This window comes from Hydra vulgaris, chromosome 06, assembly GCF_038396675.1.
Source record: "Hydra vulgaris chromosome 06, alternate assembly HydraT2T_AEP".
Classification (NCBI taxonomy): Eukaryota; Metazoa; Cnidaria; class Hydrozoa; order Anthoathecata; family Hydridae; genus Hydra; species Hydra vulgaris.
In genome coordinates this window covers 49,261,539-49,287,305 of record NC_088925.1, presented here as the reverse complement: position 1 = coordinate 49,287,305, position 25,767 = coordinate 49,261,539, and the positions used below count along the sequence as shown (strand labels likewise).

The window sequence follows — 25,767 nt, the reverse complement described above, 5'->3', positions numbered from 1 at the left end:
CAAAACTCATTTATTTACTGCAAAAAAATGTTGCAATGTTATTGGCATTCCTATATTGACAAATAACAACCCTTTTACACTTACACAAAGTCTAAAAGCACATTGTAAATGCGATTGTTGTAAGGTTGCATTTCTTTCTTTTAACTACAAATACAATTTTTATTCAATAAGTTGCATCCATTCACTATATCTGTCTCTTCATGCTAACAAAAACTTTTATTAATCCATTTTTTTTCCTTCAACATCAAAAAAACTTATAACTCTCACCTATTCTCATGTTTTCCTTTCTTATGCAACTTACAGCTTTTTAAATCCTAAGTTATACGTTTCCTAGTATTTTAACTTATTCTCTATTTTAAAGTAACTCTTAACTTAATAGTGGTTGCTTGCAATCTAGTTGGAAATAAATTAGAGTCTAAAAATATATAAATGTATGTATTTAAGTAATTTAGTATTTAATAAATAGTAAATATAAGCATAAAATTATAATATATTATGTTACAAATTCTTTTCTAGCCCTGGCTTTCAACCCCTGCTAAATCTTATAATTTTGATGGAGCCTGGGCTGGGTTTGCAAAAAGTCTCAATTTTGTGGCAGGGCCGGGGCCCCGATGACTTAATACCAACAGTTGGAAAAATTATTCCAATTGAATGCTATGATGATATTGATAAGCATTATCTTGCTTGTTTCTGAAATCGATGATAAGTATAACTCAAATGGAAGGTGAAGGTAAATTTAAACAATCTTTAAACAGTATTGTTATAATAAATTAATCAATATAGTAAATAATTCATTGCAAGGGCCATTTGAATCTTTTATAATTCATTAAATCAATTTTTTTTAATTTTATTTTTGATAATAAAAATTTAAAAACTGTTAATACAATTAATATCAATACTAGTTGTACAAATCTGATGTAACACTAAAAAAGTAACATTGAAGAGTTAGAATTTAAAAATGAACTTTTTGTTTTAAGATATATTTTAGAAGGTAATAGAAGTCATTTTAGAAAACAATTTAGATGAATTATATTGGTTGCTTATTGTGAATGATCATTTTTGTAACTAAAATTAATTATGAATTATCTACATTCGACAATGTCACAGAAAAGACTTTCAGGATTAGCAGTAATGTCAATAGAAAGTGATATTAATTCCAATGACTTAATTGATGAATTTGCGAGCGAAAGGGCTAGAAAAATAGATTTATAATTAATTTTTATAATTTTTAAAGATAAAGCTTAATAAAAATGAGTTCAACAAAGTTAAAACAAAAAATTTTCAGGGGCCCTAAAAGTTACAGCACAGCTCTGCAGAAAATGCATCAGTGTATCAAGCAGTCAGCTGTTTTACCTATTTTTAACTAACAAAACAACTCATACAAAATTTGTTAAAATGTTTCTTTAGAAAAAGCCTCTAAATACAAAATAAAGTTAGGACCTATAAGTCTATCACAACCATTTTTAGAAATATTTCTTTTGATAAAACAATTTTTATGACCCATAGCATAGAAAAATTTTAATTCCACTCTAGTTTTGGTAATATATATTTTTAGATATCTTTTCCATATTGTTAGCAAATGCAGAAGTCAAAGTAGGTGTCAGACATCGCCATCCTTTGGACCATTCTTGAGACCTCCAAAAGAGCAACAAATCATTGTTCATTTTTACTAAAAAAAATGAACAATGATTTGTTGCCCTCCTCAAACAGGTTTTAAAAACTATCCGGGGGCTGCTGATGTCTGCCACTTACTTCGACCTCTAAGTAAATATAAAATCGATAAATTTAATGTTATCTAATTCTTTGCTTTTATATTTATAAAACTTCACTATTAAATGTTTTTTTAAAAAGTAATTTTAATGGAAAAATATTAAGTCATTTCAATAATTATAGTTTTAATTACACTCCTCATATTTTAGTATTTAGTTTATCCTTCATTTGTTCTTTGAATAGGGTAAAGGATGCATGTATTTGTGAAAAGTAGCGAAACTCAAATTACACTAGAGGTTGAGGATGTTGATACAATAAAAAAAGTGAAGAAAAAAATTGCACATCAGAAAAATCTTGACGCAGACAAGTTCTGCTTATATTATATCTTTAAATTGTTAAAAGATAAAAAAACTGTCAGCTACTACAATATTCGAAATCAATCTACCATTCATCTTATCCATCGATTTAGAGGTATTTAAGTGTAAATAAGTATGTGTAATATATGTATTTAAGTTTGTATTTGCAGTTTGTTATATAAGTTAAGTTTGTCTTTGTAATTTATTTTCTGTTTCTTTTTTAGCTTAGTATTTGTTTTTTACGACTTCCATAAGCCACAATAAGAACAATCTTTTGTGGAAAACTAAACATTGTGTATATATATTTTCAAACTAGTAGTTTTAGTTAAATTAGTTGAATTAATTTTACTCTGTTTTAAACAAAATATTCAGATCTTAAATAGTTATATTATTTTTGATTGAATTAAAAATACATTTATAAGCTAATATTTTTTTATGTATACATTTAGCAAAACCAAGGTAAAATTTAGTTTAAAATTTTATGCTCTATTTACACTAAAAGTTGTAATAGATGCACTTTCTTTGTAGTAAACTTACGGCCAAAGTGAGGCTTACTGTAATAACTTAATTGTGTGAGGCAAAGGTTAAAAAGGTAACTCCTGAACAGTCAAATTATATAAATTGTAAATATATTAATATTAAATTGCACTACTCGGAGCCTTTGCTAATTATTTAGTTATTTTGATAATAAGTTTGCTAGAGCAGCAAAACAGTTAGCATGTCAAATTTCAGAGTCCAAGCAATAAAGAGTCATAATGAAGGTAAAAGTAGTGATGTATCGATTATTCAGCATCGGCATCGGCTTAATCTTCCTCTTTTTGCACAATCGGTATCGGCCTTTTTTTTAAATTAATATACCGATTTTCCAACCGATGGCATTTTAATATTTCTATCCTGCATTATGATAATAATTAAATAATAAATAAACTAAACTTTATGCATTACTTAGAATTTTTTTGAGTAATTGTTTATTTTGATTTTGTTTACAGGCAATATTGTTTATTCTTAAGATGGTGTTTTTAAGCTTTAATTTTACAGCTGAATGTAGTTATACTTTTATTACCATTTTGTTTTCAGAAGAGTTTTATTTTGTGTTGTTTAATTGTTATACTTAAAAGTAACCTATTTAAGAATTTTTATCTATATGTGTTCAAGTATAGCCGACTATATTTATATAGTTTTATTTTTTATTTATTTCCATTCACCTCCCTAAGGCCATGAAGGCCAATTTAGTGAAAGACAAAGTTTGGCAGTTTAATTTTTCCCATAAATTTGTTTCATCGGTGTATCTGAGAAAGTTTTTGAGATTATCAGATTTTTTCTTTTTAACCACTTTATTTAAGTCATCCTCGAAGGCCAACACTGTTCTTTATTTCCATTAACTTCTGGGGTACCTCAAGGTTTTATCCTTGGTCTTATTTTGTTTCTTATCTACAGTTATGATCTTCCTGACAACCTTACATCTAAAGTAGCTCTTTTTGCTGATGACTCAACTTTATACTCCCGTCTTGACAAAAAGACTTCTTTTTTCGATTGCTTAGAACAGGCAGCTGATCGTGAATCTGATCTCACTTCTGTAAAAGATTGAGGCTCAGTGTCTCGTAAATTTTAACTTCTAAAAAACTCAGTTATCAAATCTCAGTCTCTTTATTGTGCTCACCATTTTATTTCTCTTGATTCCATTCTCTACCTCTACAAATCTCTTAGTCATACTTGTATGGAATACTGTTGCTATATTTAGCCTGGTTCCTTTAACGATGCTCTTTCTCTTCTAGACAAGGTCTAAAAACACATTGTAAACATAGTTGGACCCAGAGGTGCATTGTAAACATTGATCGAAGCAAAGGAGCATTGATGAAAGGAAAAGAGCTTTCATATCTAGTTCCATCAACCAAAACTCATTCTTGCTTGACTGTCATTTATCAAAGTTTTATTCTTTTAATTTGTCTGTCTATGCATGCTCCAAAAACTTTTATTTGTCTAGTTTTTTCCCCGCTCTTTAACCTTTTGGAACTCTCTCCCATCTTTATGTTTTCCTGACTTATACAACCTTCAACATTTAAAGTTTTCTGTCAACCGTTTCCTTGCTTTATAACTCTTGTCTTTTTTTCTAGTAACTCCCAACTTAATAGTGGTTGCTTGCAACCTTGTTGGGAGTAAGTCAGAATAAAATAAAAAATGCTTATGATAGTACCATTTTATTTTTAAAGTTAAAATAAAAAGAGTTCCTCTAAAATTGTATTAATTATTTGAAAGTTTTCTTTTCATAGTAAAAAAAACTTAAAAATCTATACATTAATAACTGGGTTTTTCTAATATCTTTTAAAAGTATGCCTTGATTCTAATTTAGGCCCAAGTATTTGTTTACCAGTACTGATTCCATGTAAAAGATTACGCGATTTTAAGTTATTGAGTTAGTATTTGGTTTTATATTTTCAAAATTTTAGTAATTAGTTAATTTATTGGTATCAGCATCGGTATAATAATTTTCCCATCCATCAACATCGGTGTTGGCATCGTACAAAAAAGTGCTATCGGTACATCACTAGTAAAAAGCACCAAATAAATAGTTTTGCTAGATATAGAAGTCACTTTAACAAACCTGTTTTAAAAAATTCCACAGTTACACCAATGCTCCACTGACCTACCACTGACTTAAAATAACGTAGGGTAGCTATCTGTGGCAGCCAAACCTACTTATTTTACAAAAGCTAGAAATTTCTTAGTGCATGGTTTCAACACAAGTAGAAACAAGGCTATGTATTTTAGATCATGGTGGGGTAAAAGTTTTTAAAATATCCGGCATAAATTTATCAAATTATGAAGTGTAATTTTCTTATAAATTTTTTTAAGGTAGTATTAGAAATCACGTCATCCATCACCAGACACTTAACATGGTGGCAACCCTTTATACATATAACTATATGCATAAAGGTAATATAACAAAATTCTAAAATAATAAAAATCAAACTCAACTAAAAGAAAACTCAAAATCTAAGAGATAATTGTTTCAACTACATTTATAGTTATATTAGAAATAAGAAACTTTGGTCTTTTCTAATGATTTTATATTATACAAAGCGCTTTTAACTTAAAGTAAAAAGTTACTTCTTGTGAATAATCAAGGAATATTATATTTTTTTTTATTAATAAGTATGTATTTTTTATAATAAATAAATTCGATATTTCAATTTAACTTCTAGTTAAATGTTTTCATAATACTCAAACAAGGCTGCATGAGAGTGCGTGTGTCTCTTGTAAAGGCTTACAGCGATAACAGTTTTACAAAATAATTTTAAAAAACAATGACCACCTTGAAAATTGAAAAGAAAAGTTTTGAAAAGTTTTAGAGAGAAAGACAAAAAAAAAAATTAAAAATTTAAGATAAATAGATTTTATCTTCAAACCTAAATCTTCAGCTAACGTATGAACACTCCAATGCTCCAATCTCTACTGAGTAATCAAAAAACTAGAACTAGGAACTAATTTTCTTTCTGCTTAAACAACCCACTATCCTTTAGTACACATAATATAGTGGCAATGCCATATTTACTATTATCTGTGCAGTTAATAAAATATATGTAAATAAGTATTGATATTTAAATTTGATACAACAGTATCATCATTAGAAATATATTGATTTGTAAAAAAAAGTAATAACAAATTAATATCGTTTTCTGACGAAACGTTAAAAGTGTCAATTAGTTTTAAAACTACAACAAAAACATTTCCTCAAACGCAAGGATATTATTTTACCTGGTGAATATGCTGACAATGGTCAGCATATTCACCAGGTAAAATATTTTTTCATGAGTCCTGTAAATGATTTATAACAATCACAGATTGTTATAAATTATTTACAGGACTCATGAAAAAATAATTACCTTTAAACCTCAAAGTTCTTAAAAGTCTTTTGAAACAGTCAAAATAAAAAACCAGATTAATATTGTTTAAAAGATTAATTGCATCTGGTTTCTGTTTTTGCAATGGATTAAGATTATAATAAACTAACTCTTTATTAATATTTTAAGTTATTACTTTAATTATAATTTTATACTAGCAGAAAGCAAGATGGGTTATGGTCGGTCGGTTACATAATTAATTGTTAAATTATAGTGGATTTTTTTTGTTTAGTTTTACAGTTCAATTTATAGTTCGATTTTACTGACTTTTTAAACGACCCTCAAACTGTTTTCAACGATTTAATTTAAAGTTGCAAAACCTCATGGACTTTTAATAAACAGGAGATTGTCATGTGAGTTTTTTGAAGACAGTTTTTAAAACAGCCGTCATCTTGGTTAACCCAAAAAATTTCACGGAACTTAAAACTTTACTAAAAACTTTATCAAAACCGAGTCAAAAGGTTAAACTAAATGATCGAATTATTCGTCAGTTTATTTGGCAGCTTATACTATCTTATAAAGAATTATCTGCTAACTGATTGCCTTTTAGTTTATTCTAATAACATTCAGAATACTGAAATAGACATTCATATAGCTGTATTTTAACACTGTTCTAAAAGATATTGTAATTCAGATAGCATAAAAGATTCTTGAGAAAATAAAATAAAATGTTTGTGAGCTTTTACCTTTTTTTAAAAAATTAAAAATAAATGTGTATTTACATGTGTGTATGTGTAGACATAGAACTGTTTTTTTGACTTATAGAGAGTTGACAGTTGCACAAAAAATTTGTAATTTTTACAGGTCAGAAAAATGACTAAGAAATTAATTTCAGCCTAATATTATGTTTGTTTTTACGTTTACATTTAATTTTGTTAACTTTTAATAAAAAAATCACAAAAGTTTTTTTTTATTCCATAAGATGTTCACACTGTGTAAAACAATCAGTTAGCAAACAATTCTTTATAGTATAATACAACCTTGGAAATAACTTGCAAATTATTCAATCATTTGTATCAATGTTTTGACTTAATTTCAGCAAAGTTTCCTACTAAAAATATAAAGTTCCGAGCTAAACATAACAATATTTTGAGTTTCTATTCAGTTTATATTGGGGCTACATTAAAAATCATGGCTTTTACAAAAGAATACAGTTATCTGGCCGCAAAATGTACACGTAATTATATTTATATCTTTTTATAACCATTTTTTACTTTTTCCCGTTAATTATGACTGTAAAGATCACTTAACTTATTAGAAAATACCATGTTGAATATGAATGCCTTTGATCATTTTAATATGAGTGTAGTTGATTAATGTAAATGTTTATAATCAGCGTGACCAGCAATTGTTATGTTCATTTTCCATGACTTTTCCCTGACTCTTACAAAAATTCCCTGACTTTCCCATAAAAAATTTATCAAAACTTTAACATACAAATAGCAACAAAAAATTTCACACAGCCCTTTACTTTTACCCAAAAACATAAACTTGTTTCAAAGGTGCTCTCATTAGTTCTTAAATAATGATGTTGTTATGAGTCTTTACAAATAAATATTTTTACTATCTTCAATAATAAAATTAAGTTTATAGAGAAGCATTACATTATTACTTACAGATTAAAAATTTAAATACATTATAAATGAAGGTATTAGTTTTAATTTGTCCATTTTCTGGTTTAAAAATCTTTTCATAACCATAGTACTTTTTTTACTGCACTGAGCTCATTTTGTTCCAACACAAATGTAAAGTTTTTAAATTAACTATTCTTTTTACTTTTTTATATCATTTGCTTCCAACTTTCCTACCATTTTCTGTTAATTTGTTGCTACATCTTATAACAATTGGCAACATTAGGTGTCTCTAACCACTGCTAACTGCATTTTTTATGTAACTAATTGTTTTAATCATTTTATAAAAAGAAGAAAAAATTTTATATAAAAGATATGCAATATAAAAGGTAAATGGACAGAAATGCAAAATACACTTATTAAGTGTAGATGAGAGTGGTGTACCTCGGAGGTATTTTCAAACTTTTGCAAATACTTGCAATATGTTCTGTAATAATATATTTTCATTAACTTTATGATATTATTTACTCTAGAATTTTTTATTAAACATCCAGACATATTTCTTCATCCCTTTTTTTAAGTTTAAAAAACAGCTTACATTACAGCCAAGGTTCACCACCAGTGATGTACCTTGAGGTATTATTGTTTTAACAGATTAAGTACTCAACATGGTTGAAGTTTGATATAATGTTTACTTATAGGATAATTGGATTTCACATCAGAGATAATATTATTATATCTAGTTAGATTTATATAAACTATATTTTAATTAATACTTATGTTGAAATTATATATTATTATAAATTTAAACTAATTTAGGCTTAGAAGTATTAAAAACTTGCAAAAGAACTGTTTATTAAGAAAAGAGTAATAACAAATATCTACATTAAAGTTTAGTAATAATAAGTATTTCACTTTGATTTAGCATTTGTCTACTCTACATTCAGGTTCTCAAAGTTGATGCCAAATGAGTTTTTTCAGCTGTCGTGCTAAACCTCGTTTAATAGAGGAATATGGCAACTAAAAGACCATGTCTAATATATCCAACTCATACACAGTTTTATTATCTCTTTGATAATTCGAGAAATATGTCAAAGATAACATAACAATTTGAAAAAAATAATTACAATATAACAAAGAAATACACACATCATATTATACTAAAGAAACTCTTAAAAAAAACAAACAAAAAAAATTATAATAAACTTTAACAACATATTACATTAAAAAAATACTTTCATAACAAATAATAATCAAAATAGTATTAACAAAATTATTGAAGTTTGTACCTTGGTGCTACCACCAAGGTACACAACATTAGCTACCTCCAAGGTACACCACTACCATATTTTTTACAAAACCGCTACCGTATATTTACAGGTTAGGAGTTAAGCAGTTTTATGAATGCATAAATGCAGCTGAAAACATGTTTTACAATTTTTGCTAATCAGTTTTAAAACAAAGTTTATATCTACAGTTGTAGAAAAAAAAGAATGTGTTCTATAAAAATTACTATTAAAAAAATCTAATATTTAAAAAAGTGAATTTTTTAAATATTTGAGAAAAAAAATTTATTTTTTTGAATAATTGAATTTATTATGAAATGGCATTGGTGAAGTTTACAGTTTTAGTTTTATGTATAATTTATATTGCTTTTAGTTCTTAGTTACAAATGCTGTATGCTAGAAGGTTAATAACATAACAGCATGGTAAGCAGCAATCATGTCTTCCTACAATTTTATATTCTTAATTTTTTGTAGCTATATAGCATTTTTTACAAATGCTGCATGAACTATTAACTGAGTACTGTGAGTACACTAAACTCAGGGGTTCCTTCTAGAATTATACTATATTTAAATGCTATTGTTGCATAAATTATTTAATTAAAGTATTCTAAAGTGTCACTTATACTGGTAAAAAAAACCCAGGTTTAAATTATAGTTATTTAAAACAACTTTAAAAACAAATAAAAAGTAATTAATCATTTCTTATAATTTAAAGGATAATCACTCTATACAGTTAAAGATACACATGTATGTAAGAATACAATTGTTTAAAAAAAATGTATTTATTAAATATTTAACATAGAAATATTCAAAAAATTACCTATTTTTTGAAATATCTCCTTAAGTAAAATATATATATATATATATATATATATATATATATATATATATATATATATATATATATATGTATATATATGTATATATATATATATATATATATATATATATATATATATATATATATATATATGTATATATATATATATATATATATATATATATATATATATATATATATATATATATATATATATATACTGTTTACCTCCTGTTAAGTATTATGGTTGCATATTATAGTTTGCTAACTTTTTTATGTTAATGAACTGTATATAGCAGTTAAATAATTTTATAAATTCGTCGTTGAGTAGCATAATAGATTGATTATATGACTAGCATAATAGATTGATTATATGATTGTGTGCATTTAACAAGGCTTTTTGGTTTATATTTCTTGACATGCATATAATTATCTCATTAGCCTTAAAGAGATTAGCTGGTATTAAAATGATCTTGTCTAGTCTAAGAACTGGTTTTATGGGATATTTGGTAGCAATTAAATCTGTTTAAGATATATTTCTCGACTGAGTAGAAAAAGAAGGTTCGCCATAAAATTATTTAACATATAAGCTCAGTCGAATACATCTAACAAGCCCTTTATTGGAGCTGTGAGATCTGCAAGAATGTTTAACAGCAATATCAATTGCCAACAATTCAAAGCCACATATAAACAACTCTTGATGCGACGTACCATTTAACGTTCAAATGGAAACTGCAGCATCAGAGATAAAACTCATATTTAAAGTTTTAGACAGTTCTTTTGCTGACTCCAATACTAAAATATCTGGCGAAATTGAATTAATAAGAAAATATTTGTTGAAAAAAACAAAACAAGTAATAGTGACCACAATTATGCAGATATTCCAAGTTGCAGCAATCTATTTGAATAGAAAAAAGCTTTGATCTCATATTATGCTGGATATGTAGCTAAAATGACATCAATAAACAATTATCTCCATTAAATTTCAGAATGCATTAGTACTTCCTTTTCATTTTAAATAAAATAGCTTTTTAAAACTCTGAGATAAGAGATTTGATTAAACCAACCATAAGTATTATTATCATATGCAAAGAAACTAAACGGTGTTTCCAAAGATTGCTTGCTTCAATAGATGGCTACCTTCCAATTGAAATAGGAATTTAAAATGCAATTGCAAGTGCATTTTAAGATCAGTGGATTTCTCTATAATACTCTCGATATTAGCTCCTCCTATATTTGACTCAGCTATAAGTAATAACCATTTATTTTATTTGGTTCAGCTCGTTTTAGAAAACTATGGAAAAATATGCCTTTATAACCTTGGATAAAAGCAAACTGCTAAATTAACTGGAGAAAAAGCTTCGGAAGCAATTGATAAAACTTGTTTTATTTAAAAATCTACATTGCTTTTTTATTAATGACTTATAAAAACAAATATATAAATATATATATACATTTTAAATGTTTATATATATATATGTATATATATATATATATATATATATATATATATATATATATATATATATATATTGGTTATACGAAGTTGACCATATTTATTGCTTATATACCAGTAGTTAATATATACCAGTTATACGAAGTTGACCATATTTATTGCTTATCAAATAGTTTAACCTTTCAGTCACAAGCCCGAAAAAGCAATTTTTGTTAATCTTTTTATAAAGTTTATGGGAAAAAGTGTTCGGAGTTACTCTACGTTCGTGGGGTAATTCCGAACACACCGGGGGGCAATCACAAACACTGTTGTGTAATAACAAATAAAATGCTAATTGTAATAACTGCTAAAATTATACAGTTATATTAATAACAACAAAAAAAGGAGTGGTTTTATATCCGAGGAAGCTACAACAGAATGTTACTCATTAAAAAAGTTGCATAAAATTATCAGAAAAAGTTAAAATCAAATTATAGTGAACAACAATCGCAGCTTTATTACACTACTGTACGTCTGGAACTCAGCATGGGATCCCCTCTTAGCAGGTAAAAAGAATTTGTCAAATTTATTTTTCTATAGTGCTGTTTTGACCATCTTCGGCATTACCCCGCGTATCTATATATATATATATATATATATATATATATATATATATATATATATATATATATATATATGTGTGTGTGTGTGTATATATATATAGATAGATAGAGAGAGAGAGAGAGAGAGAGAGATGAGATGAGATGAGATGAGATGAGATGAGAAGTATATCACACTAAATTATTCTTTTGAATAGAGCAGGTTTGCCACTAAATCAGGGAAAGTCAGGGGACTTAGATATGATAGGGGAAAATCAGGGGAAAAAGAAAGATATAGTTAAAAGTCAGGGAAATTTAGGGAATATTTTTAATTTTCTCCTATTTTATTTTAATGTTTTAAAATGTTTTACAGTAAATAATATTCCTTTTTTAGGTTACTAATTAAATTAACATGTAGCTCTAAAGAATGTTTAAATATATTTTTAGTTTTAATACTTGATGATTATAAAAAAAGTTAACTTTCGTTCTGGTCATTTATTTCCAGGATAAACCAAACAAAAAAATTTATATAAAACATTTTACAGAAGTTTAAGTGGAACCATTATAAATATTTGAAATTAATTTATTAGGTGATTTTTTGTAAAGAAATAGCTGCAACAAAGTTTTTATAGTTTGTCAACCTATTTTAATAAAGAATGGTTGAGCGATTTATTGTTTGAAAATGGCTGGTAAAAAATCAGCCAAATGCAAAAGTGCCATGTTCAAATATTTTATAATTATATTAAACTTATCAAATATGGGTCGGAGGGCTGTAACAAGTCACATGGAGGGGAAAAAGCATGTTCAAAAGTCAAAGCCAGTATCTTGCTACCTCAAGCCTGTGCAGTCTACATCCAAAAAGCAAGCAGTTTTTTTAGTAGTTCAATCTGATAATACTTGTGTGGAAATCTATTCTGTTTTGCATGCTGTACAAAGCAATTTCTCATTGAACTTGTGTTATGACAATGGTCTACTGTATCAAAAAATGTTCCCTGATAGCACAACTGCTAAATCCTATGAGATAGGTAAAACAAAACTTGCTTTTGTTATTAATCTTGGTCTTGGATCCTATTTTCATAGACTTTTAACAGAACATATTTAGAAATCTCCTTTTTATACTGTTTTGTTTGATTAAACCTGAATGATTGTTTTCAAAATTGTCAATTGGATCTAAATATTCGATTTCGGAACAGCGATCTATATTGTGTTGAATCCAGGTACTCTGACTCTCATTTTTTAGGCCACCCTACTGCAAAAAATTTACTTGAAAGTATGATAAAACCTTTGGCTGTGATTAATAGCAAAAATCTGTAACAACTGTGTATGTATGGCCCAAGTATGATTTGTTTACTTGATCTTATTGAAAAGCAGCGTGACCAAAAAGAATTACCTAAACATCATAACATTGGGAGACTTTAAAACCGGTTTTCAATCTGCAATCTTTCCATCTAATTGGAACAAAGGTAGCTCAATGTAAGCTTCATACAATCTTTTTTTTTTAAAATGGTAGAGTTTTGGGAAGTTCTTCCTTAAAGTAAGCAAACAAAATGTAAGAGTTATGAGACTGTCTTAGAGGGAACTAAAGATGAATTAACTTTTAAAAAGTTGATCTTTTTTGATTAGATTGCTAGCTTGTTGTAGAAAAGTAGTAACACATCAGATAGATGCCCCGATGATTCCATTTCTCTTTGAAGATTTTTTTTCAACTACTCAATTCCTTATGAGTTTAATAGTCAAACAAGATGATTTAAGCAGTATCGTCAATGTGAGGGAATTTCTGCAAGTTTATTTCGCTAAAATAAAGAATTTTCTACCCTTAAAATCAATCACACCTGAGTTTGCTTTAGAACATAACATTATGGAATTGAGGAATAATAATGTGTTGTCTCAAGATGTGATCAATAGATATATGAAAGATTGTCGGCTTATTACCATTGAAATTCTTAAAAAAATATTTTAAAGAAGTCAAAATACTTCTTACTAACAGAAGGTAACCCGTTATACGGGTTATTAGTAATTAAATCATTAATAACAATTTAATTTTTATTTATTTTCTCTAATCAAATATAAACTTATTAATACATTTTTTTAGTTCTTCTTACTATTTTCTTTTTTGGCTTCTTAATTAAACAAAACTGTTAGCTTCATTAAAGATACGGTTAACCATTTACTCCGCAACGTTAGAACATTAAATGAGCAAATCGCATCAAAATCGTTACGTTAAAATATGACTTGATTATATGCATAGATCATCCAAGTCTTATTTTAAAATTGCAAAAATGGTTTAGGTAAAATATCCGGAATATATCTTTCCTTTTTTTCGTCTAAATTTTGCTTTTTCTTCTAATTTTTTTTTTCTTTATTTTATTAAGAGTGATGAGTGAAAAGCTTAAAAAACAAATATTCACAAAAATTATACCTAAGCTTGTATGTATAGAAATTGTTTTGGATATCCGGAAAAGCTATAAGTTGAAAAATATATCCGCAGTTCCGGAAATGGCCCTTTGATACATATGGTAGGAGCCGTATACATCCCTGTATACGACTTCTGTCATATTAAAGCTCCCTATATACATCCTTGTATACGGCTCCTATCATATTAATTACTTTAGCTATCTTTTTTTTTTAATAATCCAGCTGAAATTAAAATATAATAAAAATACAGTAAACGAATTTGTCGATTTACTTTATGGGTATATATATATATATATATATATATATATATATATATATATATATATATATATATATATATATATATATATATATATATATATATATATTTCAGCATTCATCCAATCCAACTTTATGCTAATGCAGAAAATATTAAGCAAAAAATGTCCGGAATATATTTTGCCTTGCGTTTGTCTTAACTTTGCGTTAAAATTATTAGCTTTATTTGAAACTTTTTATTAATTTTTGTATCAGTCAAGTTAATAAAAAAAGCAATTGCTTTTACTCGACATTTTTGAAGTAATTGTTACGCTTTACGTGAATACAAATTTGAGCAAAATCGATAGATGTATTCACATAAAGGTGAGCAATTAGTCTAAAACGGCCTAATCAGCTGAAAAGGGTATTAAAAAGATGTTAAAACCATATAAAGCAGTTGTAAAAATTATATATTTAAAATTGTTTACTTTTAAAAAAAAAAAATTTGTTGACATGATAAATAGTTAAGTATGTAACAAAAATATTTAAAAAAAATCTATATAAAGCATATTTTTCTTAATAAACAATTAACGTGGAAGGCACTTTTCACAATCAGTTATTATAGCTGCCATCTACAGGACCGAGAAGTCAAGCACAGCCTATTGTAAAGATAACCATATTAAAACAATTAAAAGTAATAATTACCGATAGCGACGACGATTAAACATATATTAAAAAAACTACGTGATTCCATATTAGTAAGAAGTTATAAAAAATTTAGTAAAAATTAAGAAAAAACAAAATAAAAAGATTTTTAAAAACTACTTAATTTTGTGAGCACTTTAGCTATGGTGTTCATTTTTGAAACCAATATCTTTATCTTTGATGAAAAGCCAACTCGTTTAATTAATCTTATTCAAAGAGCAAAAGTATTAATAACACTAAGGATGAAAAAAATGGAGGAGATATAAACAATTGTGCTATAGTAACATCAAATGCTATATTGGCATTTAGTGAATGATTAAAAGCAGTTAGAAAAACTACCTGTAATAATTTTTAACGATAGACACCACGGGAAGGTAAGCCAAGGTGTCTATCAACACAAACCATTACAACAATTACGCAAAGCACTAGCAAATAGCTTAAGATATTTGAATGATGAAGTTACACTAAATATTAACAGACGTGTTTTATTTTTAAATATTTATACATTTAAAACTTTTGAACTTTTTTGTTTTATTGTAAAAGTTTGCCTTACGTAACTTATTAATGATCCCTAACACCTTTTCGCACTAAATGCTGTCTCACACCTCTGCTAACTAAACCTCTTGGGTGGCAAAGTTAGAAATCTTGTTTATCGAAACTTTACTTTTTTTTCTTTTTTAATTAGATTTTTAGTTATAAAGAACAGCTGACTACCATAACGGTCTAACTCTACACACACTGCAAGTCACGACACTTGCATGGCTAGTTTAACGGCTTAGCTTAAAACACACACGCTTGGCTAGTTTAACAACCTAACTCTACACATTTGGCTATGAATTATAAAACTAATAACTTCGAAATTCAAAAGCAGTTATAACAGTAAGCAAAATGGCAAAAACTGGTTGCATTTTCTACATTTTTTTATTAAAAAAAATTAGGTGTTTAATATAAAAACAATAATCATTTATAAATTAAGTATATTTGTAAATAAAACATTTTTGAAAATCATTTATTAAATCATTCAAAATTTATGTTAATTTGTTAATGCAACTTATGGAATTTTATATGGAATTTTGGAATGTTTAAACAAATATTTAAACAAAAAAAAGTACAATTGATAAATAAAAAGTACAATTCATAATTAAAAGTACAATTTATAACTAAAAGTCATTACATACATCATTGTGCTTGCAAACTATGAACATTTAGAAACCTAAAGACTATAAATTAAGAACATTAGAAAATATAACATTAGTGTAACATTTTTCACTGACCATACCTTGAATGGGATGTTTATCAGTTTTGAAAAACAAACTATTAAATGCTCTAGTTCTTGAACAGGCAGCATATAGTTGCCCATGAGAGAAACACGGTTTTTTTTAGATATACATCAACTCTGTCAAATGTTTGACTTTGACTTTTATTAATTTTCATTGAATATGCCAATCAGGAAGATAGGAAACTGACGACGTTTCATAACAAAGGGTAATTTAAAATTTGGTTCCAAAAATGGTTCCAACCAAATTCGAGGAACAAATACCCGCTTACCACCAGAAGCACCTGTCAAAACCTCTGCATCAATATAATAATTTTGAAGAGCACAAACTTTCAATCGAGTGCCATTGCATTACCCAGCTTTGAGATTTAAATTTCTAAGTAGCATAATTACACAACCAATTTTTAATTTTAAACAATGAGGAGACGTACCTAAAGGAGTTAAGCTGTTCAAAAACTTTACAGGAAAGTTATTTCTTTCATCAAGTCATCAGTCCTTATTTGATCAGCACTTAAATTAATTTTGACCTTACCCGGTAGACGTTCAAGCACTTCTTCATTGATTAATAATGAACAATCTCACCAACAATAGAGACATTTTCTATAATAATCCGCTGATGAGATATTTCAATGCATCTTTAAAAGGATTCTCTTCTTTGACAGGTATTGTTCCACTACCAAGTAATAGCCATTGGGAAAATTCTCCTTCCCCATCATATGCTCTCATATTTTCAGTTAATGCAAATTTCCACACCCATTGCCACTGTAAAGAACATTTTATACACGATTCTACAATTTCAGCTGGTTGTCTTCTTTTCACAACAGTCAGTATTTGCTTTATGTCACCGCCAAAAAGAATGACCTCTCCTCCAAACGGAAAGTTGTTGTTGCAAACATCTTTTAAAAACCTATCAATTGCATTTAAGGCATGTTTAGGTATCATGGATGTTTCATCAAGTAAAAACAAAGTAACTTGTCTTAAAAAATGTCCATGTATAGAGTTAGGGGTTACATTGTATGTGCTGTTATTCAATATTCGAACAGGAAGTTTGATAAAAACAAACAATGTAGATCCATTTGTAAGAAGAGTTGCTGCTATGCCAATCCATGTTGCTGTAGCAGGTTTAAAACCCCTACTTATAGTTTCTGCAATTAAATAATTATACGTAAACGTTTTTCCACTACCAGTTGGGCCATCCATGAAAAGCAATTTAGAATGTTGATTTTCTACACTTCGTTGCTCATTCAGTGCAGCAAGAATAGCATTATATACATTTAATTGATTGACATTAAGCAACAGTCTCATTCGATTGGCTTCGTCAATAGATTGTAAAACATTTTCATTAAAATGTTTTAGATTTAAACCTATAAACTCATCAATAACATTATTGTAATCAGCCAGCGTTTTATCACATTGATTAATAACCTTTTCAATTTGATAAAGAGTAGCTTGTTCAGCTATTAGAAGTGGGACTGAGCGGTAAATAAAATTTTACATCATTAAAGCTTTGTATGTATTCCAGAGATGTAAAGGATTGTCGAGTTCACAAAAGGTCAAAATATTTAAAAACAACTGTCTAATTTGCTTTGGCATACGTGTTAAAACTGCCTCAGAAAGAGTATTCTGCCATTCAATGTCATCTTGCAGCAAACCTTTCAAAACACATCACGAAACGTTTCAAGCACAATACCATTAACAGCACGCACATTCTCCCAAGATGTTGCTCTTTTTGCTTGCAAAAGTAACAGTCTAAGAAAAAATAATTCTACGGTTGGATTAACTTTATACATTCTTACTATCACTTTATTACCACTCCTTTTGTCTAACCTTCCATTTACAAAGTTTATCATCAAAAACTAAGTGATAAGGAATGTCTACATATGAATAACATAGGGCTTCTTCTTTTTCAGAATTTAACTTAAACCATGCCGTAAGATGTGTATCGCGTTGAGCAGCACGATGTAAAGCCACTTATTCTGCTCCTTCTCTAAAATACACTGATTCTCAGGAAGATGAACTTAAGGCGGATAATAGTGTGTGACATTTAACTAATAGGATACTCTATTATTCGCCACAATGCTTCAGACGCACTAACATAACAACAATCTAAAGTGTTTACTTCGTCATGATTAATTTGTTCGTTTATTACAGTACTTGCGGAGTCATGCCCTTTGTATAAGCATTTGTACAAATATTTAACAGCCTTAACAGACATGCAAGCTTCAGCATTAATATGGGCTTGATATTTCATTGATAACCAAGGAGTGTAAGGTACAACCCAACGGTTATCTACATTATCTGCCTTTGATATTGATAACCAAGTCATTGTCATTACGCATGTAACGCGGATAACCATTATGAACTGCTACTGTGTTGGCATTAAATACTTTAGGATATTTTTTGCCACATACTCCATCTATCATGCAGGGTAAATTTAGATTCAATATACCACATGGACCATGAATCATGCAAGTTTTAATAATGTCATAAAGTTGAGGATTTACAATCGGATTTGGAATTTCAGCAGATATTAAATCATTGATATTCTATGCTGTCTCAAGCTTATTATCATTTGCAAAATGAAGTTAAATATGATCATGTGACAAACCACGTTTTTGAAATTCGATTACCTGAACATGGGTTACAACTTTCCCTCATACACCGTGTTTAAAAATATCATTAAGGTGATTAATTAATTTGAGTTTGAATACTCGAGTAATTAAGTCAGGTTTATCATTTGAAGTCAGAAATGGATATAAATTTTCAGTTATCTCGCGCCATTTCGGATTGCAATTAAAAGTAATGAAAAGATCTGGTTTACCGCATTTTTTAGTAATAGCCATTGCATCTTTAAAGTTTTCTTTTAAAGCTCTACGACTTTTTACATAAGTTGATGGAAAAACCACTACACGCCTGGTCTAACGTTATGATTAGTTCCAAGGTTACTTATATGTTCATGTGAGGCATCATACTGCTCGCTACTCAGTTTGTTTTGGTTATTTCTGATGAAAGCAAGGCCTTCAATTTTGATATATGCATCAACAGCATATTGCTGAAACAGTTTCTTGCCATAAAAGATTGAAGAAAAAAATTGTGAACTAAAAGTCTACATATGTAATAATGAGATAAAGTAACATGATTTCTAACCAATGTAGCATGTTCAGGGTTGTGAACCAATTGATTATGCCGACCAGCATCACCTCTTGGAAAAAATAGAGGATAAACCAAAGGATTTAAGTAAGCAGACATACTTGATATAGTTTTAAAAGGATGACCTCTTGGGTGAATAACAACTTTCCTGAAAGCAAGTGGTGCACCATCTTCACCAACAAATGCAACTGCAACTTCATTATGCGAAGAGAGGTTATAGCGACGTTTATCTTGCTCTTCAAGTAAAGACATTTTTACAACTGAGAATAAACGACCCACTATAGCTGCTTGACAAATTTCTTCATCTTCTACTTCACCCATGTTTTTAAATGCAAGAGCAAATGGGTTTTCTTCACTTACTTTAGTTTGCAAATGAAACATTAAATCACGTAAGCAAAGATCATTGCCATGTTGTTGCATTCTAAAGTTTACTGCTGCAAATGGGTCATAGATATACAGTTGATAATATGTTGGAGGAATATTTTGATCTGGCTGAAGATTACCTATACGATGAAAAACTTGACCACATATTCTAAAGTATGGTGGCCTACAATTCAAAGGTTGAACCACATTAGCTGTAAATGAAGCAAAAGAAAGACAGGCATTATAATTTCTAATATATTTTAAAAAATTCGTATTAGAATTATGATCTATATAATTCCTTGTAAATAAATCTTAAAAAGCTTGCGAAAATGGTGAAAGAAGAGGTAAAGTTATCTTTCTATTATCGCAACCTAGAAAATGGCTTTCATCAGGAAATTTTTTAGCACCACAATGCTGACAGATCTGGTTCATTTCTACTAAATAATTATTATCTGGAATAATATTACCTTTTGCTATACAATGCATTCTACCTTGTCTCATAGTATTTTGTACATTATTCTCATTAGGATTCAAATGATTTTTATCTTGCCTAGCTCTATTTCTCTCATTTTGACAACAATTAAATTCATTTCGTCTAGCTCTATTTCTATCATTTTGACGACAATTAATTTCATCTTGTCTAGCTCCATTTCTCTCATTTTGATGACGATTATTTTCAAGTTGCCTAGTAGCATTTATACTAATGACTTCTTCAAGCCCATCATCATCCATTTCAGTTTCACTATTATGAAACATAATACCAGCAGTATTACTACTGTAGTCACAAATGAATGTTAAAGAAGCTTAGGAATTGCAATTTTTTCTATTAAGTTACTATAACTCTAAAATGAACAAAAGGAAAAAATCAAGTAACTTTTATAAATTACTGTTCCTTTAAAAAAAATTTAAAAAGAAAACTAAATAATTAAAGACAATTTTAAACTATATAAAAATATATACCATTTTAAATTTAATGATAAAAAAAATAACAAAAACCTACAGCTTAAAAACTAAGAGAAGTAATTGTAATTTTGATAAATAAAAATATACTCTTTTAAATAAAACTAAAATTTTATTTATTTATTACTAACCCATATTACAGGTTGCTTACTGCTAGTAAAAAAGAATTACAAAATTTTAAATTTTATTTTGTTTCTTATCTATAAAACAATTTAATTCAACTATTTAAAAGTGCTATAAAATCAATGCAAATGTAAAGCTAAAAATATAAATGTAATTACTTTAGAAGTGAAATAAACCTCTAAAACTTAATTCATTAATTTAACGACTGGTAAAAAGATTTGCCAAAACAAAAGAGTTTACAAAAAAATCAAAAACTAATAAATGAAAAGTAAACCAATTTTATTAAAATTTTCACGATTTTAAAACGATCTTAAGATGTTTATAAAAAAAAGATGTTTAAAAAAATTTCGGTCAGTACATTTCAATCTAAAGTAAAAAAAACAAAGAGACAATTTAATAACAAATGTAACAATTTTTAATATATATATATTTAAATACCTTTTTAATGAGAAGCATAACACTTTAAACTAAGAAAAACAGAAAAGCATAATCTTTTTTTTTCTTTCAACTTCTTACATAAGTTTTTTTTTTCTATATCTTTTTCTAAGTAGAAATATAGCTACAGAGAAGTACAGAGTAGTTTACAGAGAAGTACAGAGAGTACAAATATAGTACAGAGAAGTGTAAAAGATGCTGAAATGTAAACGTATAACTTTTTTATGTTAAATAAATTAATGAAGTTCCAACTAAAATTAAAACTGTATACTATACTTACCCTAATCAGTATCAGTTTGACTGTTTAAAAAAATGTCGTTAATATTAACCCTTCTAAAACAACATATTAACCAACAAAAAAAACAATAAAGTGTATTGAAGTTACTAAAAAGCACTTCAGTTCTTTACAATTGCTCTAAAAAATAATGTAAAACTTGCATAGCTAGTTGTTTGAAATTCTGTGCAACAATGAAAAAAACTGTTTACAGTTTTACAAAATCACTACTAACGATAGTTAATAAGTGCAAACAGAACAATATTTAGTCTAATGAGATCGAAAAAAAAGAATATGAAACATATATACAAAAGCACAATAAACACAAAGTTTTTGTTCCAAATATAAAAATGCATGTTTATCTAATCTCAACAAAAACCGAACTAAAACCGAAGAAAATTAAAGTTTATTAAAAATCAAATTATGTTTTCATAAATTCTGCTTATAAAAAAATAAAAAAAATAAAATCAATTTTAACTTGAAAAACCAGAAAATCAAACAAAATCATAGGATGTATATATATATATATATATATATATATATATATATATATATATATATATATATATATATATATATATATATATATATATATATATATATATATATCATCCGTCAGAAAAAACGATTGTGATTAAGGTCAGCAAAAAAGCGCCAACCTCGTTTCTATGGTTTATGATAACTTCTTTGCGTCAATTATTATTATCAAACTCAAACAGTTCGATGAGGTCGCTAATATGCCGATCTCATTTTTCCTAATGTCGAGGGCTGATATAAAATAGATACTGTTAAAGAAAACAAAAATTATTTACAAAATAAATAAAACAACATCAAAAAAATATATATATTCAAGTGTTGTGCGTGTGTGTATCTCAATCATTTATAATCAAGTTTTTACTTCATTAAAGCAGCAAATATTATTGTAAATAAGAATTTAGAATTACCCTGAGGTGCTTTAGCTTGTATACCTAAACATAATAAGCATATATCTACAGATTCTTCTTCCTTGCTAAAAGATAAATAAAAGCAATTAGATTAAGCATAATAAAGTTTCACCTTTTGAACCATTGGCCGTTGACAATTCATCTATATATATAAAAAAAAACAACAACTAATAAATGAACATTTGAATTTTTTATTATTATTTTCAAAATTTGTGTTTCAAAATTTTAAGTTGAGACAGGGTTGCAACCGCAATTATAGTACCCGCCTCAACTGTAACAGCCTTTTTAGCTTTGAGAAGATGAATTAACAAAAAACACAATAAAGAACATATGATATACTTTTGTTACCAGTCTGTTGCCTTAGATCTGATATAGAAAAAATACTTTTTATTTATTATTTAAAAAAAAGAAAAAGTTAAATCTGAATATTAGTAAATCTTACTTGATACTTCATTGATATCTAAAAAAATTAAAATACCAATATAAAGGTATGGATACTACTACTATTAAATTACATTAATATTACTAAAATTTTATGAAAGCAACTAGTTGCATCAGTCCAGAATCAGTCGTATCAAAAAAAAAGCTGATCTTCTTCAACAAATGAAATCTGTACTTCAGCTAATTTTTTTCTGCTTACATATCTCTTCAAATGAATGTGATCTTGCTTTCTCACAATTCTCAAGTTTATTAAAAAAAAATTCATCTAATCTTTTACCAGCATTTAAAAACTTTTACTCTGGAAATCGTTTAGACCAACTTTATTTTGAAACCATTGAAGTTGGTATAAAATACAAAACTTTGTCAAAAGTATTGATACTCATTTTTACGTTGACGGTCTAACATGAGTTGAGAGGGGCTTCAGGATAAACAGTAATATGCTTAATGAAAACTTAAAAGAAAAGTCACTTGTCTTTTGTTGAACTATTACGGATTTCATGGTATCAAACAAATTCAAGGCTCGTCAAGTAGAAATCAACAAAGAAATGATAAAGGCTGTTTGCAATGCCTAATTGAAATATAATGTCTATCTAGAAGAAAATAGAAAGTTGCAAACAAACGAAAAAGAAAAAATGTGGCAGTGCTATTAAACCAAGAAATATCAGGTATTGAGGAGCTGAAAAAAGGCTTGCGTGAAGTATGTAAAACATACAATAAGGAGTTTGTTACATTCACTAAAGCAGCTGGCAATCGGATATGTCCCAAATGAAACTTCTTCTTACAAAAGGAAATGATCGCAAGCGAAGGTGTGAGGCAAATGGAATAGAAATAAAAAAAAATGAAGTCAATAAGAAATAACTGTTTTTAACTTTGAATGTTTACGATTTTTTAACATTGAAAACGTTTGATCATTTTAAAGTATTACATTGAGTTTTTATTAGTGTTCTCAGCAGGGCTATCTCGAACGGGTGGTGTAGGGGGTGTTACACTCCTTCCTTCAAAGCTGTCATATAAGCATTTGAGTTGGCACATTGAGCAAATTTTGAAGTATAGCTGGCAAATTGCAAATATTGAGGACCTCTTTTTTTTTTTCTGTCTCTTGTCGGCAAAAATTTAACATATTTTTCATAATGGTATGTGAGTACGAAGTACTTGATTACTTATTTTTTAGTCTTACATGTTATTGGTTTTTGATTTAAAACAAGAATACAGAAATTACTTGTATATGGAAAGGCATATTTTGACGTTGCAGATTTTCCTTGTATATGAATAGTGAATGAGCAGAATTTTATTCCAGAATTGTTGCAACCCTGTGGCAACCCTGTAGTAGTTTTATCATTTTCTCTCTTGCGCGGAGATTTTCATTCAATATAGAGCGCTTTGGAAATTTTAAAATTTTTGAAATTTAAATGCTTTAAAACGTGGAAGCCAGTATTATTTTAAAGTTAAATTTAGTTTGGTTTACTTTGTGAATAAAAGTACATCACAGTAAATTTACCTATAAGCTAAATCAATACAAATAGTAAAGTTACTACTATTAAGTTATTAGAGTTAAGTTACTCAACTATTAAATTTACTTAATATACTCAAAGACTCGCAAAAGTTATCAATACAAATGTTTATATTTATATCTTATATATTGTTAACACATAATAAGCTTCTAACTAAGAATCGATTTAATAAGAAATCTCAAACAGAATATAACCTTGTTACCTGTTACACCTTGATCTAAAGCACGTAGTTGACTATCGTTTCTACTTGTGTTGGAAGCATGCACTGAGAAATTTTTAGCTTTTAAAAAACAATAAAAAACCGAAACTTCATAAAAGTTCAAAAATAATAATCATACTTTATAAAAACGTCTCTAAAAAAAATCGATTTTTTCATGTTAAAAAACAGTTTTTACGCAGTAAAATGTAAACCAATAATCTTAATACGATATTATTTTTAATTTTTTAACTTTAATTAAATTTCGTTTCTTTTAAGACGCAACATGACATACATTAGAAAAAAAATTTTCCTATAATATTATGGAAAAAATGTCTGATGTTTTAGGGTAAAAATGGGGCATTTCCTGTTAAGAATATTAGTTTTTTACAATTTCTTCTGGCTTCATAATAACTCTTTAAAAATGAATATCTTGGAGGCACTATTTTTTATCCAATTTTGTAGGTGTGTATGATCATTTTAGGCCTAACTTTACAAGAGACTATTAGGACATTTTGAGGTGTTGTTTTTTAAGTTTTTTAAGTTACAATATTGACCTGGTTTCTCAAAAAATACCCGGTTTTTACGTAATATTTAACTATATAGTTAGTTATCGACAGCAAAAAAATATTTAATTAGGGATGCTTTTCCTATTATGTTGTGCATAGTTATGCACGTATGTGGGTTCAGAAAGCTTTTTGTTATTGCATTTATAAATAAAAATTACTATTTTTTTTTAATTTTTATCTTAAAATTATGTTATAAAAATAAAATTTTTATCAATTAACTAAACATAAGTTTATGACTTGACATAATAACATAGCACTTGTCAAAGAATATTTGACAATTTGTCTTTAGTATTGACTGAAATTTTTTGTCTGTGATTTGAAAAAAAAAATTGAAAGTATCAAACATTGCTTTAGTTCCTCATCTTGGCACATTTGTGCTACGTCGCATTTGTGTTATGTCACATTTGTGTAACGTCTACATTAGTTTAATGTCTTGGATAAGCTTTACTCCTCTCTCAGCACAATCATTTACATCAATTAACTTTGCTA

The 25,767-nt window shown here is 27.6% G+C and overlaps 1 protein-coding gene across 4 annotated transcripts in view; it reads left to right on the top strand.

Annotated features, from left to right (window-relative positions):
* The window catches only part of LOC136081937 (polyubiquitin-B-like), a 74,164-nt gene that overhangs the window by 27,969 nt on the left and 20,428 nt on the right, over positions 1 to 25,767 (top strand). For all 4 annotated transcript variants that reach the window (XM_065800377.1, XM_065800378.1, XM_065800375.1 and 1 more), the window contains one exon: positions 1,954 to 2,181. In XM_065800377.1, the coding sequence (XP_065656449.1) occupies positions 1,962 to 2,181 (220 nt within the window). In that variant the 5' untranslated portion in view covers positions 1,954 to 1,961. The remainder of the gene's footprint in view (positions 1 to 1,953; positions 2,182 to 25,767) is intronic.